The 14,658-nt window shown below is 37.6% G+C and overlaps 1 protein-coding gene across 1 annotated transcript in view; it reads right to left on the reverse strand.

Moving 5' to 3' along the window:
• Positions 1-212: 212 nt before the first annotated feature.
• The window catches only part of TRAPPC10 (trafficking protein particle complex subunit 10), a 37,491-nt gene continuing 23,045 nt past the window's right edge, over positions 213-14,658 (reverse strand). The window contains exons 13-23 of the mRNA XM_021540026.2: positions 13,834-13,946; positions 12,319-12,833; positions 9,758-9,899; positions 8,349-8,507; positions 7,466-7,695; positions 6,551-6,651; positions 6,069-6,195; positions 5,197-5,367; positions 3,642-3,819; positions 3,050-3,244; positions 213-2,264 (exon numbers count right to left, since the gene is read on the reverse strand). Of these exons, the coding sequence (XP_021395701.2) occupies positions 2,026-2,264; positions 3,050-3,244; positions 3,642-3,819; positions 5,197-5,367; positions 6,069-6,195; positions 6,551-6,651; positions 7,466-7,695; positions 8,349-8,507; positions 9,758-9,899; positions 12,319-12,833; positions 13,834-13,946 (2,170 nt within the window). The 3' untranslated portion in view covers positions 213-2,025. The remainder of the gene's footprint in view (positions 2,265-3,049; positions 3,245-3,641; positions 3,820-5,196; positions 5,368-6,068; positions 6,196-6,550; positions 6,652-7,465; positions 7,696-8,348; positions 8,508-9,757; positions 9,900-12,318; positions 12,834-13,833; positions 13,947-14,658) is intronic.

Here is a 14,658-nt window from a genome sequence, read left to right on the forward strand (position 1 = left end):
AAGTCTGGAGGGGTGTGCTGGATTTGTGGAATACTGTGGAGGCTCCAGAGCCTGAAACTCTGAAATAAATAAACAATCAATGTCTCCCTCAAGTGTGAAACTGCACACCAGGTAACAAATCTGATTTTTGCAGATAAAAGCAGCTGTGGTTAAAACAGATAAAGCAATCACTCCTCCAGACCAAACAGAACTCACAGCAGCAGAGAAGTTGATTTCTTTTTAAAACATGTATATTTAGAACTGTAACGCTTACAATTTCATTAAACAATCTTAGTACAATGTGTTTAATCTAACAGTATATTACAGAACAATGTGAAAAATGATGTAATAGCAAACCATGAAAATGGAATTAATAATACCTGCAGTGTCAAAGTCACTAACTTGTTACCTTTTCCAGTCAAAGAATCCCAGCAGTCATTCGCACTAAATGATGCTTTGGGTTTTACCCAGAATAAAATGCTATGATTTCCACAGAGAAAGGGCATTCCTTCACAGAAAGAAGATGCATAATAAGAACATTTTCAGCTAGCAGGTCTACTTTATACATCTAATTAGAATTTTTAAATAAAAAATAAAATTAAAATGTTTAGACCAGTGCAGGGTGCCTATTCATTTTTCAACTTATTTGTGGTTCTTTTTGGAAAGAAGGTTTGTTTTTTATTTCCCCTTTGTAATTTAGCAGAAGAAAATAAAATAATAACAATGAGTTTGTCTAATGAGCAGCTCCTCACTTTAGTTTTGTTGACAAGTATTTGACATGGGACTGTTTCCTCTGTGGAGTCTGTTGACAACGCACCATTATAGATCTGCAAGTAGAAAAGGTCATTCTCACATTAAATGCACAAGTTTCAATATCAGAAGCAGGACATCAGAAGAAGTTGTAATTTTTCCAGTCACAGGTGAATTTGCAACATTCACAAAAATTACACTTTTTTTTTACATTTTTTGTATTTACATTTCAGATATAAATAATGAAATTCTTTAAGTTACATGTTTTAACTTTGCTTCACGATTATTCTACATCTGCAAGCTTTCCTGTATCAAACCAACCTCCTTCTTTCATCATGAATGCACAAGTCTGGCCTCAAATCAGTAATAATTACACTAAGCCTTTATGATGAAAGGTTGACTGTTCAAGTATCACATCATACTGAAATTTTTGCCCCAACTTAAAAATTGGGGCAGCAAACCAAGCCACTTGGAAATGGTAATAAAAGAAATTAATCTGGGAACTCAATAAGCCAAATAATTTATTATTAAATTCTATCAATATCTTTCTTTGGTAAGAAATATGCAAGAGGATAACCCAAAGCCCACCCTAAAAAAAAAAATCATATAATATGTGACATCACAGTGTCTACTCTGTGAAGGTGAAAGCCTCAGAAAATTAAGGAATTTTGTTCAGTTAAGATTGTTTATAGCAGTAGCTCTTCCATGCATCTAAGTATGCAAATGATGGAAGTTTAATATAAAATTGCAATGGCAGGAATTAACAATGATCAAACAAACAAAATAAAAGCAAACCAGAAAAGCAACTGTTACACCAGTGAATGTGTTGTTGTACGTTCTGTTATGTTTCTGGCACATGTGTGGAAAAGCCTGTAAATTATTACATAAAAATTCAAGATTTGGATAATTACATCATCCAACTCTACATTCTAAAATCTGTAGGAAGCATGAAACAAATCTCTCAGCTGCCCAACAAAAATAAAGAAGTGGTCCAAAGATTTGGATTTTTTGCTTTTTGTTGCCCTGTGTTGGTTGTTGTGATGCAGGGATGTGACTGCAGGAAGAAAACCCAATAGCTGACACAAAACATACTAAAGTGGCAATATAAACTAGCTGACACAAGCCTCACTGTACATTTAAATTGATACAATTGTCTGGTGCTTCCATGGCCAGTAAACGCCAGAGTGCCACAGGTCTCCTTGGAGTTAATGTTGCAACAAGACTGAGCAGGTCATTATCCCATAAAGTGCTTTCATATCCAGTTCCTAACGGGTTCCTGGTCTCCACTCCGAGCTGTCACGTAACGTTGACCTCCAGAACGTGGTCGTCCTTGCTGGGAATGACCAGGATTTGCATCCCTGTGCTGCTGTTGAAGACCTGGCCCGGGGAGAAGGGCTGGAGCCGGGGCATGGGCAGACCCTTGTGCTCCCCACTGGCTGTGGAATGCAGGCTCCCCCTGGTCCTGACACTGCTGCTGTCAGCCTGCTCATCCACATTCTTGTCCACAGACAGGTTATCGTTTTCAATCCAGCTATCTGTTTAGAACAAAAGAAAAAATAGAGCTTTATTCTACCGTTAACTCTAAAAGGTAATTCCAGAGCTCTGACAGTCACCTTAACACATGTTCACAGTTATTGATCATCTCTGCTGAGGTAACAGTTTGTGCACACTTTTGGCCAGCACCAGATGTAACAGAGTGAATTATACTGGTTTAGAAGGAAAATTTCAGTAGCATGACCTCACATCTGTCACAAGCTAGAAAGATGCACACTAGCAGCTCCATTGACAAAAGCTATGTTGCTTCTATGAGTGAATTTTCACTGCAGCTCTGGCACTACTCAATACAGATAAATACTCTACATGGCTGTGGTACTTTAAATTCTGCATCTAACTGAATGGCCCACATTTTCAGCAGTTCTTTTATTTCACATTCAATCCCTTGAAAACTAGGAAAAAAATCACAAAGCTAATGAAGACACACAATTTAGAGAAAATGGAACTGCAGGATTAGAGGGTTATCAAACAGTTTTCACTCGATTATAAATCCAGTGACAACTGATTTGCATACTAATCTTTAAAGGAAACATAAGAGAACAATGCATTTATTATTCCTCCTCAGAGATTTAGGTGCAACCCAAATTCAAAGTTGCCCTTAGACCAATTTTCAACTTGGGACTGTGAGTGAAGGCAGCAAAGACACCTGTGAGTACCTGGTACATATATTGTCAGTGTATTTCTTGCTTTGCCTTTCTCTTTAAACAAGAACACAGGAAAGGCAGAGTAATTTCTGTAAGTAGCCATGTGGTCAAACTGGCCTTACCAGCATCAAGCTGCATGGAGTGAGCAGAATGGTGAGGGAGGTATTTAAACAATCTGACATCAGGGAAAGGCAGATGCCCAGCAAACAGAGGCATCACTTCCATGTGCACTTTGTGAGTTGCTCGAGGTGCTACAGGCATAGAAATCACTCCAGAGCTTTTTCCACAGACTGCCCAGTTACTACTGTTGTCAACAACTGCAAGAATAAAGAGAAAACACTATAAAGTTCTTCTGTGAAAAAAGGAGAACCCTCAGGATAGTTTTAGACCACTTAGAAAATCTGCATTTTAGCAACATCTAAAAGCCCACCAGCTTTTATGTGTGAAGAGCTGTGCAAGGTAAGAAAACAGCCCTATGCAGAAGGGACCATAGTTGGGCCTCAAGCATGTATCTATCCAGTCTGAAGAACATTTCTATTCCACTGGAAGGCAGATTAATGAGGAGAAAATAAAATATTTCCAGTCTAGAAAAATGAAAACTGCTTTACTGTACCCACAATAAAGGGATTTATGCCATAGCAAGTCTGGCAAATGTTATTGTCAAGAAAAAATTAGGGAGAAATTTATTAAAATGCTTAAGAAAAATAGTCTTACCTTCATACATAAGTTTTGTTGTGCAATATCCATCTGATTCTGTTAATGCTTCATCTCTGTCAACCTCAGAGAGCTCAACAAGCCGGGTGATGGACACCTCTAAGGAGCAGAGTGAGCCTGTTTTACAGTACTCTGCATCCAAGGGTGGGAAGATTTCAGTTTTCACATGGTACAATGTCTGTCAGGAAGAAAACAGTGCTGTTGTCAAGAAAAAGGAGGTGTTTTATTTGTGTTTAAATTGAACTGGACAATGGGTACAGTATCAACTTTACACGTAACAGACACATCCTGTTAAATCTTCTTAAGGCAAGAATCACTTATAAGTAATGTTCACTTCATTTTCTTACTCAGTTTAATAAAATCATAGACATGGAATCCTGGAATGCTGCAATAGTAGGGACCTTAAAGGACCATCTGGTTCCACCCCACCTGTCATGGGCAGGGACACTTTCCACTACAACAAATCAAATATGATTCAATCTATTTTTGATACCATCAGTGAAAATATAATTTTTCCTTCACTTCTGTACCTTAACTTTAGTCTTTCAATGCTCCTAAATGGACACAAATCTTACTACTTGAACAACTTTTACTTGTTTAAGTTTCTTAGCTCCTCCCTTTACAGACTCATCACTCAGATTCTGAGTAATACAGAACAACTTCATCCCTCTTGTCATAGTCCCTGGAATTACAGTACCAACATCAAAGAACTGACTTTTAATTCCTACAAAATTACATTTCTACCGGAAAATCCTCACTGTTTCACAAAGGTAGTTGTCCTTAAAAACTCCAGAAATATGCTGATAGAGGTGCCAAAACTGCTTGTTACATGGCAGTAGGCAAACAAACACCTGAAATGCTGCTCAATGCCAGTTTGCAACAAGCAGGTAGAAAACACTGAAAACAGACAAAAGGATTTAAAAAACAAGAGTATTGTCATGATGCTGCTTTTTACTCAAGCATCACAAAGGGGAACACTGAGTTTAGAGATGAGATTAAATAATGTTGATAAAACTTTCCATTAAATGAATTCTACCTAGCCTACGAGCTTCCTAGCTTATCAAAGGAATAAAAAGTTTGTCCATAAAGGGGAAGAAGAAACATTTCAGATAATGTTCTAGAAAACCCTAAATATTTCATTAGAGGAGCTCGTCTCAAGCACTGCAAAAAACTACTTAGATGCTTTCAATAGCAAAGATTATCTTGGAAATTGCAATTTGCTTTGGAGAGTACACTCTTAAGCCAGCAGGGAAAAAGCAGCTCAGTAAATTGCAGACAATCTCCATGGCACCAACCCAGGAAGGTGAAAATGGTAAAAAAAGGATTAAGCACAAATGTTACAGCCCTGACCACATTTCTGTGGCAAGGATATGATTCCACTACATCACATCAGGCTGCAGCTCTGTCACTCACAAACTGACTTTCCAATGATTCTAAGTAGGTATCAACCTCATGAGATAAACAGAACTTTTCTAATATATTTCTTGTTTTTCACTTCTTAGGAAACCATATTCAGTTAAGATTATGCTACCCTATAATTTAGAAGAGTACTTACAAAAAAATTTTCCACTTGGAATTTGTAAGTGAACGGCTTCAAGGTAAGAGACTGTTCTTCAGAGGTAGCTGGACAAAAGCTGACTGAAAACAGGCACTGCAAGGAGAGAGGAAGCTCTTTTGTCCACTTCAATTCCCATACAAAGAACACTGATTGCTTACTGTACATGACCTGAAAGAGAATGTTTAGAGTGTTAGCTGCTTCCTTCCTCTCAGAAAGAAGGGGAAATGCATACATGAATTTATGTTTGTCTGTTCTGACATTGGTACAGTTTATAGAAACAAACTCAATAAATCATTAGGGAAACATGCAATAAAATGACTAACAGTGAATCCTTTTCACAATGTACATCCTTTTAAAAGGAAGGATCCATTTCACTGTCAGAATCAAATGTTTCAATAGGAAACACTTCACATTCAGTGAAGTTCAATTAAATATTTAAAAATATCTTAATCAAAAGTCAAATTTAATAAAATTATTAATATGTTCTTTTATACTTTTTCTAGGCACCAAGAATGAACAATTTAATATCTTCAGCCAAGACTGAAAGAAACTTCAGGGTTGCCCAGGGAACTTGTGGATGCCCCAACCCTAGAAGTGTTCAAGGTCAGGCTGGATGGAGCTCTGAGCATCCTGGTCTAGTGGAAGGTATCCCTGCCCAGAGCAGGGAATTGGAACTTGCTCATCTTCAAATCCCCTTCCAACCCAAACCATTCTATGATTCTGTGGTAAGAAACTGTTCTGGAACTGAACAAGTTTACAGCTGTATTTAATTGGAAAACTATCTCTACCTGATTTTTTTTTCCTAAGACCCAATGACAAACTGCAACCGTAAGATGAATAAATTGAATAAACCAGCAAGTGAATTTTACCTGTTGAGATGCAGGGTTGAGAGGTACCAGCTGCAAATCTGTACACTCAGCAGAATTTTTTAGGCTGTAGTCTGAAAGCTGGAAACAGAGTTCTGACAAATTCTGTACACAGACTTGCACATATTTCCTGAAAAATGTGACACAATTTTTTCAATAAAAACTGAAGCGTTACATTGGAAGAGTCCATGTCCATAAAACAAGGCTGTAAAACATCCTCTTTGACGTTAAACAAAACCAAAGAAGTACACACCAACAGGATAACTGGGTTCATCCCATAGTCTTATTTCCAAAACCACAAATTTGTTTTATTGTCATGAAAGAACCCAAGAGGAAATGCACAAGCTTCCAGGAGAAGACTGTAAAAGCCCAACTTATATATTAAAAAAAAAAAGGTATAAACTATAAACATGAGTTATGAAACCTCCTACAGCTCCATATTTTGTAAGAAGAAAGGAACAATAAATAAATAATGAGTGCATTACCGTTTGCCAGCTGACAACAAGGAATGCTTGGCATTAAAGGGGATGCAGAATGTTAATGCAATAATAGTGGAGTAAATCGACCAAGGACAATCAATGGTCACCTAAAGAAAAGAAAGGAACACATTTCTTACTTGCAATGGTCTGGCACAATGATTCTGCTTTTTTTCTCCTTTCTAAGTTAAACTTTTCTCATCAAGTGTCTATATCTAATGCATCCAGGAGGGACAGAAATAACCATTTTAAAAAAATCAGTATGTAAAATCTAATCTGAAAAAAAGAACAGGTTTTTGTTTGCCTGTGAGTGGGATATGAAATCTCAAACCAGCTTTTCCTCTAGGAACTGACATACCCAGTTCTAAAGACTATAAAAAAAGGAAGGGGAATAGAAGAAAAAAAAAAAGGACACCAATGGCATCTCTGAAACCTTTACCCCTGGTAAAGGTCACTATCAAATAAACTGCTCTAAGATCTATTATTTTAATGACTTTATAATAATTTAATATATTAAATACAAGGTCAAAATATTTTAAAAAATGCATTTAATGTATATTCGTTTTACTTTGAAGCAGCACGCCTGACTTCATCTTACCCACGAATCGGAAGCTGGAATTAAAAGAACACCATGCTACCTTTTACAAAGACACAGGTGCCCTCCATGCTTTATAAACTGTGTTAAAACAGTAAAAGTTACATTACTAGCCAAGGGAACAGGTGACAATTTATCAACAACAGTATATATTTCTGCTAATATTTACAATTTCTTTACATTTTAACATTCAGTATAACTTTTGCACATATGCCTTTTGAAGTAAGTTCTAAACAAGCAAGTTCCCCTCACCACCACTTCTATTTTGTGAAGTGCTTACCCCTGTGATCAAATACATTTAATAATAAAAAAGTTAAATTGCATCTTACTTTTTGATCAACAGTAGCCATGCAATTGTCCTGTTTCTGCTTCTCTTTGTTTTTTCTGTGGTTTTCTTTATTTATAGTATTTCCCTTCTCCACTGCAGATTCTGTGGCTGATGGCAAATACATGACTTCTAGTTCAAATTCAATCACATGGTAAGCAGGAGCCACTGGCAAGCTGATGCTTGTGATCTTCTCAGAGGACTGAATCCTTAATGATGACTCTGAGATCTTTTCTACAGATGTGTAGAATGGGAAAAAAGAAAATAATAGAAAAATATGTGGTGCCATAACCACTTCCCAGCAATGTTTGCAGAAACAGTAATGAGAAACCATGTTAAAAAACTCCACAGTAACCTCTTCAAACCAGCTATAATCTGCACATGTTAAATATTTGACTTCCCAGGAGTAATGCTCTATCCTTATTTAACTGCAGGAAGGTATCCACCACATTCCATGTAATAAAAGGCTCCTATTGTTCAGGAATGAACTGGGAGGGTAATTTAACAACAAACTTCAAACCAGCTAAAGAGCTACTTTAGCCCATCATAAGACACTTACTTATTCAAGTTTTTACAAAGTCAAAGCACCTTGTTAAGTCTCATCATTTCACTTCAAGCAACCTTGGACACACATGCAGCAGTTTCACATGTCTTCCGGATTTCATCAATGGAAGTAAAATTGTCCAGTTATGTTTGTCAAAGTTCATACTACTACTTTGGGGGTGAAAATTTAGGACCTTTCTTGCACTGAAGTAATCAACTGCAAATCCTTAAATAATGACTATGGACAAACAGTGTCAGTGTTCTTAATACTGTAAGTATTAATCTTCAGGATGACTGAATTTGTCAGCCCTTTAAAGATGATTTCTTTTCAGTTCCTGGCTTACCCCTGGTGTTGGAGTAGATGACAGCCTTGCTCTCAGGGTGGTACAGGATGGGCATGGCATCCGCGTTGCTCAGCTGCAGAGTGTCCCCACTCTTCATGGTGTAGTGACCAGTGGTCACTGTGAACTTCACCTTCTGGGGAATGCCAGCCAAAAGGCTTTCTGGAGGACAGAGCAGGAATTGTTAACAGATTCCAGCACATGGTTACGAGGCACTCAGGCTTGTTAGCAGACAGTTGGTCACACAGGGGGGTAACTTACAAGTGTTGGGTTTTGGTGTTACGGGACACATTAAACCCAGCTCAGATACATCTTGTGGGGAAACCACTTGTTTCAACCTGAAAGCTCACACCCACTGCATCTTGGATGGTTTAGATGAGCTATCTGTCAAGCACAGATTTCAGTGAAATTCAATAACCCCAAATAATTTACTAAGCTTTTAAAGTTCTCCAAGTTGCAGACAGCTCTGTATTTTCACACACACACTGGTGTCATTCCAGTCACACCCACATGCTGTATTTACATGATCAGCACAACAAGAATGCCAGGGTGCACAGAGAATCACAGCTACCAGTTTCACAGGGGTCCCTAATTTGATTTATGCCCAATATGCCTGTCCTTCCTTAGCCACACACTGCAACCTGGAGGGCCAGCACAAAAATCATATTAGCTCCTCAGGTGCCACACTCAGTAGCCTGAAAATCATTATTAACTTCCATTTATACACTCTAATAAACACTGCAACAACTAGTGTTCAGCTGTCCCTGAAGCCAATGGATGCATTCAGTATTCACTTTTAGTAAGTTTATATCCTCTCTAGTAGAGAATCCCACTTCTTACTTATTTCTTGTAAATATCAAAGGGACTCTAGCATTAAGTTTGGAGGAATTTCTCCACAGAAAGGGAGAATACACATTGGAATGGGCTGCCCAAGAAGGTGGTCACTGTCCCTGGAGGTGTTTAAAGGGAAGACAGGATGTGGCACTCAGTGCCATGGTCTGGGTGACAAGGTGGTGTTTGGCCATAAATTTGAGTCAATCCCAGAGGATTTTTCCAGCCTAAATGATCCTGTGATCACAAAAAGTAAGTAACTCGGTCAATTAGAAATGTAAATATTCACTTCTAGTCAGTGTGGCAGCTCAAATCACACCTGATATTTCAGTGACAATACATATTCAAATCAAGATTCAAAAGTGACACTATGTGTCTAGAGCCAAGCACTGGAATCAGTTGTTCAAACCTGGCCATCACTGGCAGGACATGATGGCTAATTTGAAAAGCAAGGGTGTATTTTAGTCACAAGGCAGAGTAAGGCAAACTGAGTAATACTGAAGCCATGACACACTTTCTCTAGTCCCACAGGAGCACAAGAGGAAACATCAAAGCAGCTTCAGCACAGCCACTGCACTTACCAGTCATGGGCTCCACTTTGAGCTGGGGCTCCTGGGAGTACACATCATACTGCACGATGGGGTAGATGTGAAGGAGGACAAACTGCACCTTTCCCACTGAAGTGCACAGCTGCCTGAGCGTGTATGTCCCAGGTTCTTTGGCCTTGGAAGAAAAACATTTGAATTTTTTCTTAATTTTAAGAAAATACTTCTAGAACAAGCCCTCTACTAAAGAACAGCATGCTTCCATCTCATTTTTATGAGGTACTTTGGGTTTGTAAATTAAAACTGCAGATTTCAGAAAACTCAGTTTTCTGAGTAAATTACAAGATTTACACGAAGGAGCCCCTTTTACCCCACTAAGACAGAAGCTCTAGAGTGCTGTCTGATTCAAGAGATAACATCATAATTAACTAGTACTAATAATCAGGATAACTAATGTAGTAGTTATGCTGTCAGTTTGTTACTTTGGGTTGTGTTTTCCCCCCCACCAAGTTCAACATACATGAAAAAACATTATTAAACCTAAACAATACCTGTGCTTATATGGCCAATTCATAAAAACAATTATAAAATCCTACAGCATTTATATAAGGCACAGCTTTCAGCTCCAGCTATTGATTTCACACACTCCCCACCACACACTTTGAGTCAATGTTTACAAGAAAGTAACACATACATATTTCATTTCCAACTCTTCCCATACTCTGAGTAATGGGATTCTGGATGTTTCTCAATAAAATTAAAAACAAAAGCAGATCTGTAACACCTTCTAGTATATTTATTCTTGATTGTAGTATATTTAGTATATTTATTCTTGATTCTATTTGCTCTTAGGGACTGCTATGGAATGGGAAGTGTTTATTTTTTTTTTCATGTGCCACTTTCCAAGTGTAATACATAAATACCAGTGCTGGGTATAATTAAATAAGTCTACAAGTTATGGAGAAAAGCTGTACCAACTCAAAAGTCAAACCTCATGCAGTTATTTACATGGCAAATCCAGACTGAAATTCAGTATTATGCATTCTGACATTAAAGTCACTACATCTTAGCTCTAAAAAACCAGAAAAGCATGAGTAAAGTAATACATAATATACATCTATTTTAAACCTTAACATGGGATGGGAATATTGGTCTAAAGAATTTAGACAATGCTTTCTGATCTCTTTTAGACTTGGAAAAAAATGGAAGATTGCTGTCAGCATAAATAATTTTTATCATCAATGTAAGGTCTACAGAAATGATCAAATTCCCTCTGGGTCATAGGAGCACAGTCATTCCTCTTCCTGCAGAAGTGGTGCAATTAGGCATTACTTTAAGAAAATCCAGAAAACAAATGATCAGTTTCTAACCTCTGGCCAGCTGTGTAATCCAATAGAAGCGACAGAGTGTATTACTACAATGATAACGGACTTTTAATAAATATTTTGTAAAGACTGCAGCTCAAATTTAAAGAAGCTTTCTTTGTTTTATCAAAAAATACACTGTTAAAATTATAACATGCTCAGATTTTTCCTTTAAGGACAGGTACATCATGCCTTAAACAACTATATTGTGGGATTTACACTGAGCAGTTTTCCCATGCAAAGTTCTTTTCTTGAAAGGAAGGTTGGGAAAATAGCAAAGTTATAAAAGTAAGACTGTCCATCCTCGAGTGGCCACCAGATTCACAGCAGAACCAGAGAAATTCAAAGCAGAGCTCTATCTAGCTTTTCACCTATCTCTTCTCCTGGTGTTTCTAATTGCATCCTGATCCCACTAACCCCAAATGCCAGCTCAGTGCAGTCCCTAACAGCTCTCTTCTAGTAATGTTCCTTCATCTGAAATCCACTTTTACATACATGTGAGTTCATTCTATAGAATGTGGCATTTCCAGCCACCAAGGCCTCTAGTCCAAATCCCATTAACCAGCTCCAATCCTCTGAAAGGACGAGAAACCTCAGAAATTAGGTCAGTAGGCAGTTCAAATGACTGCATTGCCATTCCACAGATAACTAGTAACTAATAGGTTAGTTAACTTAGTTAGATGATGACTAATGGGGACAATTTTACTTCTAACATCTTCTAAATTCAAATACTTGTAACTTCTTGCAGGTAGGTTTACTACATCCCCCAAGTGAAAAATTATTCTACCACCCTCTGCAGAGAAGAAAAGGCTGCCAAACCAAATTTAACCACACTATCACTGAAGGGCTAGAAAAATAATTCATATCAAAGCTTTTAGTTATTCTGAATTACCTCAACAACACAGGCAGACTCATGAGCAGTACATTATATTGTATATGAATTTATCAGTTCAATTTTTGGCAGCAAGAGTCAAGATGTTTAAAACAGGTATTAGGAAGGCTGACTCAAATGATTTCAAGAAGAGTCATCTGTATGTTTTAGCATAAACACAACAGCATCCTTTCAAGAGAAATGATGGAGGAGAACAACAAAAAGCTGCAAGGGGAATGGATGATCCAAGTGCAACAGGAAGCAATACCTGGATATATACCAGGCACAATAACTCACCAGCACAACACTCTTCCTCAGCCAGCATTTCTAGTTTCTCTGTCACGAGTGCTACAATCTCATACCTGAATATTGAAGGTTATTTTATTGTCCCCTGGTTCCAGAGTCAAGTTGTTGCACTTCAAGACGTGAGCCCCATCTTCCAAAGTGAGCCCCGAGGGCACGTCCAGGGAGCTGCTGCTCTCCTGCCGTCGCAGCAGCATGTGCGCGTTCTTGCAGATGATTCCTGCAGTGTTCAAGGAGTTGTCCGAGGGGCTCCTCTCATACATTTCAGCCAGCTCCAGTGCTGGCAGGCTGTTTCTGGACAAAGGCAAGCCTGCAATTTCACTTGGGAAGCTGATGACACCATTGGAAGTTTTGTGCTTGGTGAGCCACTCGGCCGTTTTCCTGTAGCTGTTCTTCTCAATGCTGAAGTGAACGTGGATGGCAACCTGCTCCACCTGGACAGGGATGGGCATTTGGCTCAGCAAAGTCAACTCGATGGACAACTTCCCACCCACGTGGACAACAGCATTTGGAGGGTCAAAATGCAGAGTTTTCAGCTGAGCAAAGGAGTGCATAGGCAATATAACTTTTTGACCTGGAAAGATAAAAACAGGGATTTTATTATTCTCCAGTGCTGCTGGAGATAAACAAAAGTTTTCCTCTTAAAAATTCAATCCCAAGAATTGAATGGATCAACAACTTTTCAACAATTAATTATTCCACAACAAATCACTGCTTTCCAATTTTTTATCTCTTACGAGAGTTAAAAGATTCTGAGATTTGTTTTACTTAGACTACAATTTCCATTTCCAGGCTATTAAAAACAACTGAATTAAGAGAGATTGTCCAAGTTGAACATTTCACTACTACTATAGAACACAGTAGCATTAAGTGACCAACTTCCCAGAGGTTGTACAAGTTTAAGAAACTAATAATCAGGCTGGTGCCTTGAGTCAGCAGCTCTGCTGTGCAAGGGGTTTTCATTCTCTTTTCTACATTCCAAAAACAACCCTAAGGCAGTACCTAAAATTAATTAAGAATCAAGTCTAAAGTAACATATTACTTATTGTACATCAAATCATTAAGAAAAAAATTTCTGCATAAAAACAAGCAGTCTTCAGATCTACAGGAATTATTCCATATGAATTTGAATTCGGATTAATATCTGACAAGAAGATATTACTAAAAAAGCATGAAGAAGAGAAAGGAAATTGGACAAAATAATAAACTGTAAGTGGATGGGCATAGATCTAACATAAAAATCCAGATGTACCATCACAGAGCTGCCACTTGCATGCCAGCACTATGAGACAAAAGTCAGGAATTGAAAAAACTGAACACACAATAAATTATATGCTGTTAAAGCAGAGAAACATAACTGAAGGAAAACAAAGACTTTGCAGTATTCAGACTGAAAATCTTAATTATGCTTTCATCTTTGACTATTCTTCATTAGAGTAGATTTATAAATGTTTTGGAAAACACAAGTTCAGAAATTATATACAAAATAATTAAGCCAATCAGAGCAAGCCTTCCCATCTACCTTTAGGGAAAAACCAGATTGGAGTATCTTAAGTTTTAAGATCCAGACTTACCTTGGTTCTCTACTTGCTGATTGGTAAAATCTAGTATTTCTTGGCAAAATCTTTTGCGTTCCTCTTCTGTTAAGTGATTATCACTAGCTAAAAGGCTGCTTGTTTGGAGATAACTAATGAAGTTAAGGAAAGAGGAGATAGAAACCCACAACAATTACAAATTTGACTGAAAACAAGACATTCAAGTATTTCTTTTCTGAGCTTTAGAGACAAGACTTGCTGTTATAATCTCTGCACTTTTCCACTAGAAAATAAAAAACGGAAGATTTACCATCATCTGAGAGTATTGCAGACCTACTAAAAATATGATCCATAATTAACTAGTGCAATCTTGCCTCATCTGAAAAGATTCATGAGCACACAAAATTCATTATTTGGCAATAATTCATGCTGTGTGCAAGTTAAAGACACAGTGTTTTGCATCACACTGGCCAACATTTAGCAGTAAATAATCTCAAGTATTCTATTTTATTCCAATTTACCTGGCTGAGAATCTGCCAGATGTTACAGCATCACTTACCATAACTAAGTCACAAGACATTCTTTAAATTTTTAAGTGCTGGAGATATAAATGATCACTTGAATATTTAGCTAAGAATGGAATATTACTGGCTCAGATTCCTTATAAGCATTTGCACTGAAGCAGAAAAATTTAGAAGTGGTGTGAGAATATTTTGTAAATACTGCAGCTCAAATCTAGAAAAGCTTTCATTGTTTCATTTAATAATAAATTTGCAAAGGAGGCTGACATGTATAACGTGTCTTGTTCTAAAAGCACAGAAACCAAAAATCAAAACAACAGGACAACCCCCAAAATACACTCTA

The sequence above is a fragment of the Lonchura striata genome, chromosome 1, assembly GCF_050655825.1.
Source record: "Lonchura striata isolate lonStrDom1 chromosome 1, ASM5065582v1, whole genome shotgun sequence".
In the NCBI taxonomy this organism is placed as follows: domain Eukaryota; kingdom Metazoa; phylum Chordata; class Aves; order Passeriformes; family Estrildidae; genus Lonchura; species Lonchura striata.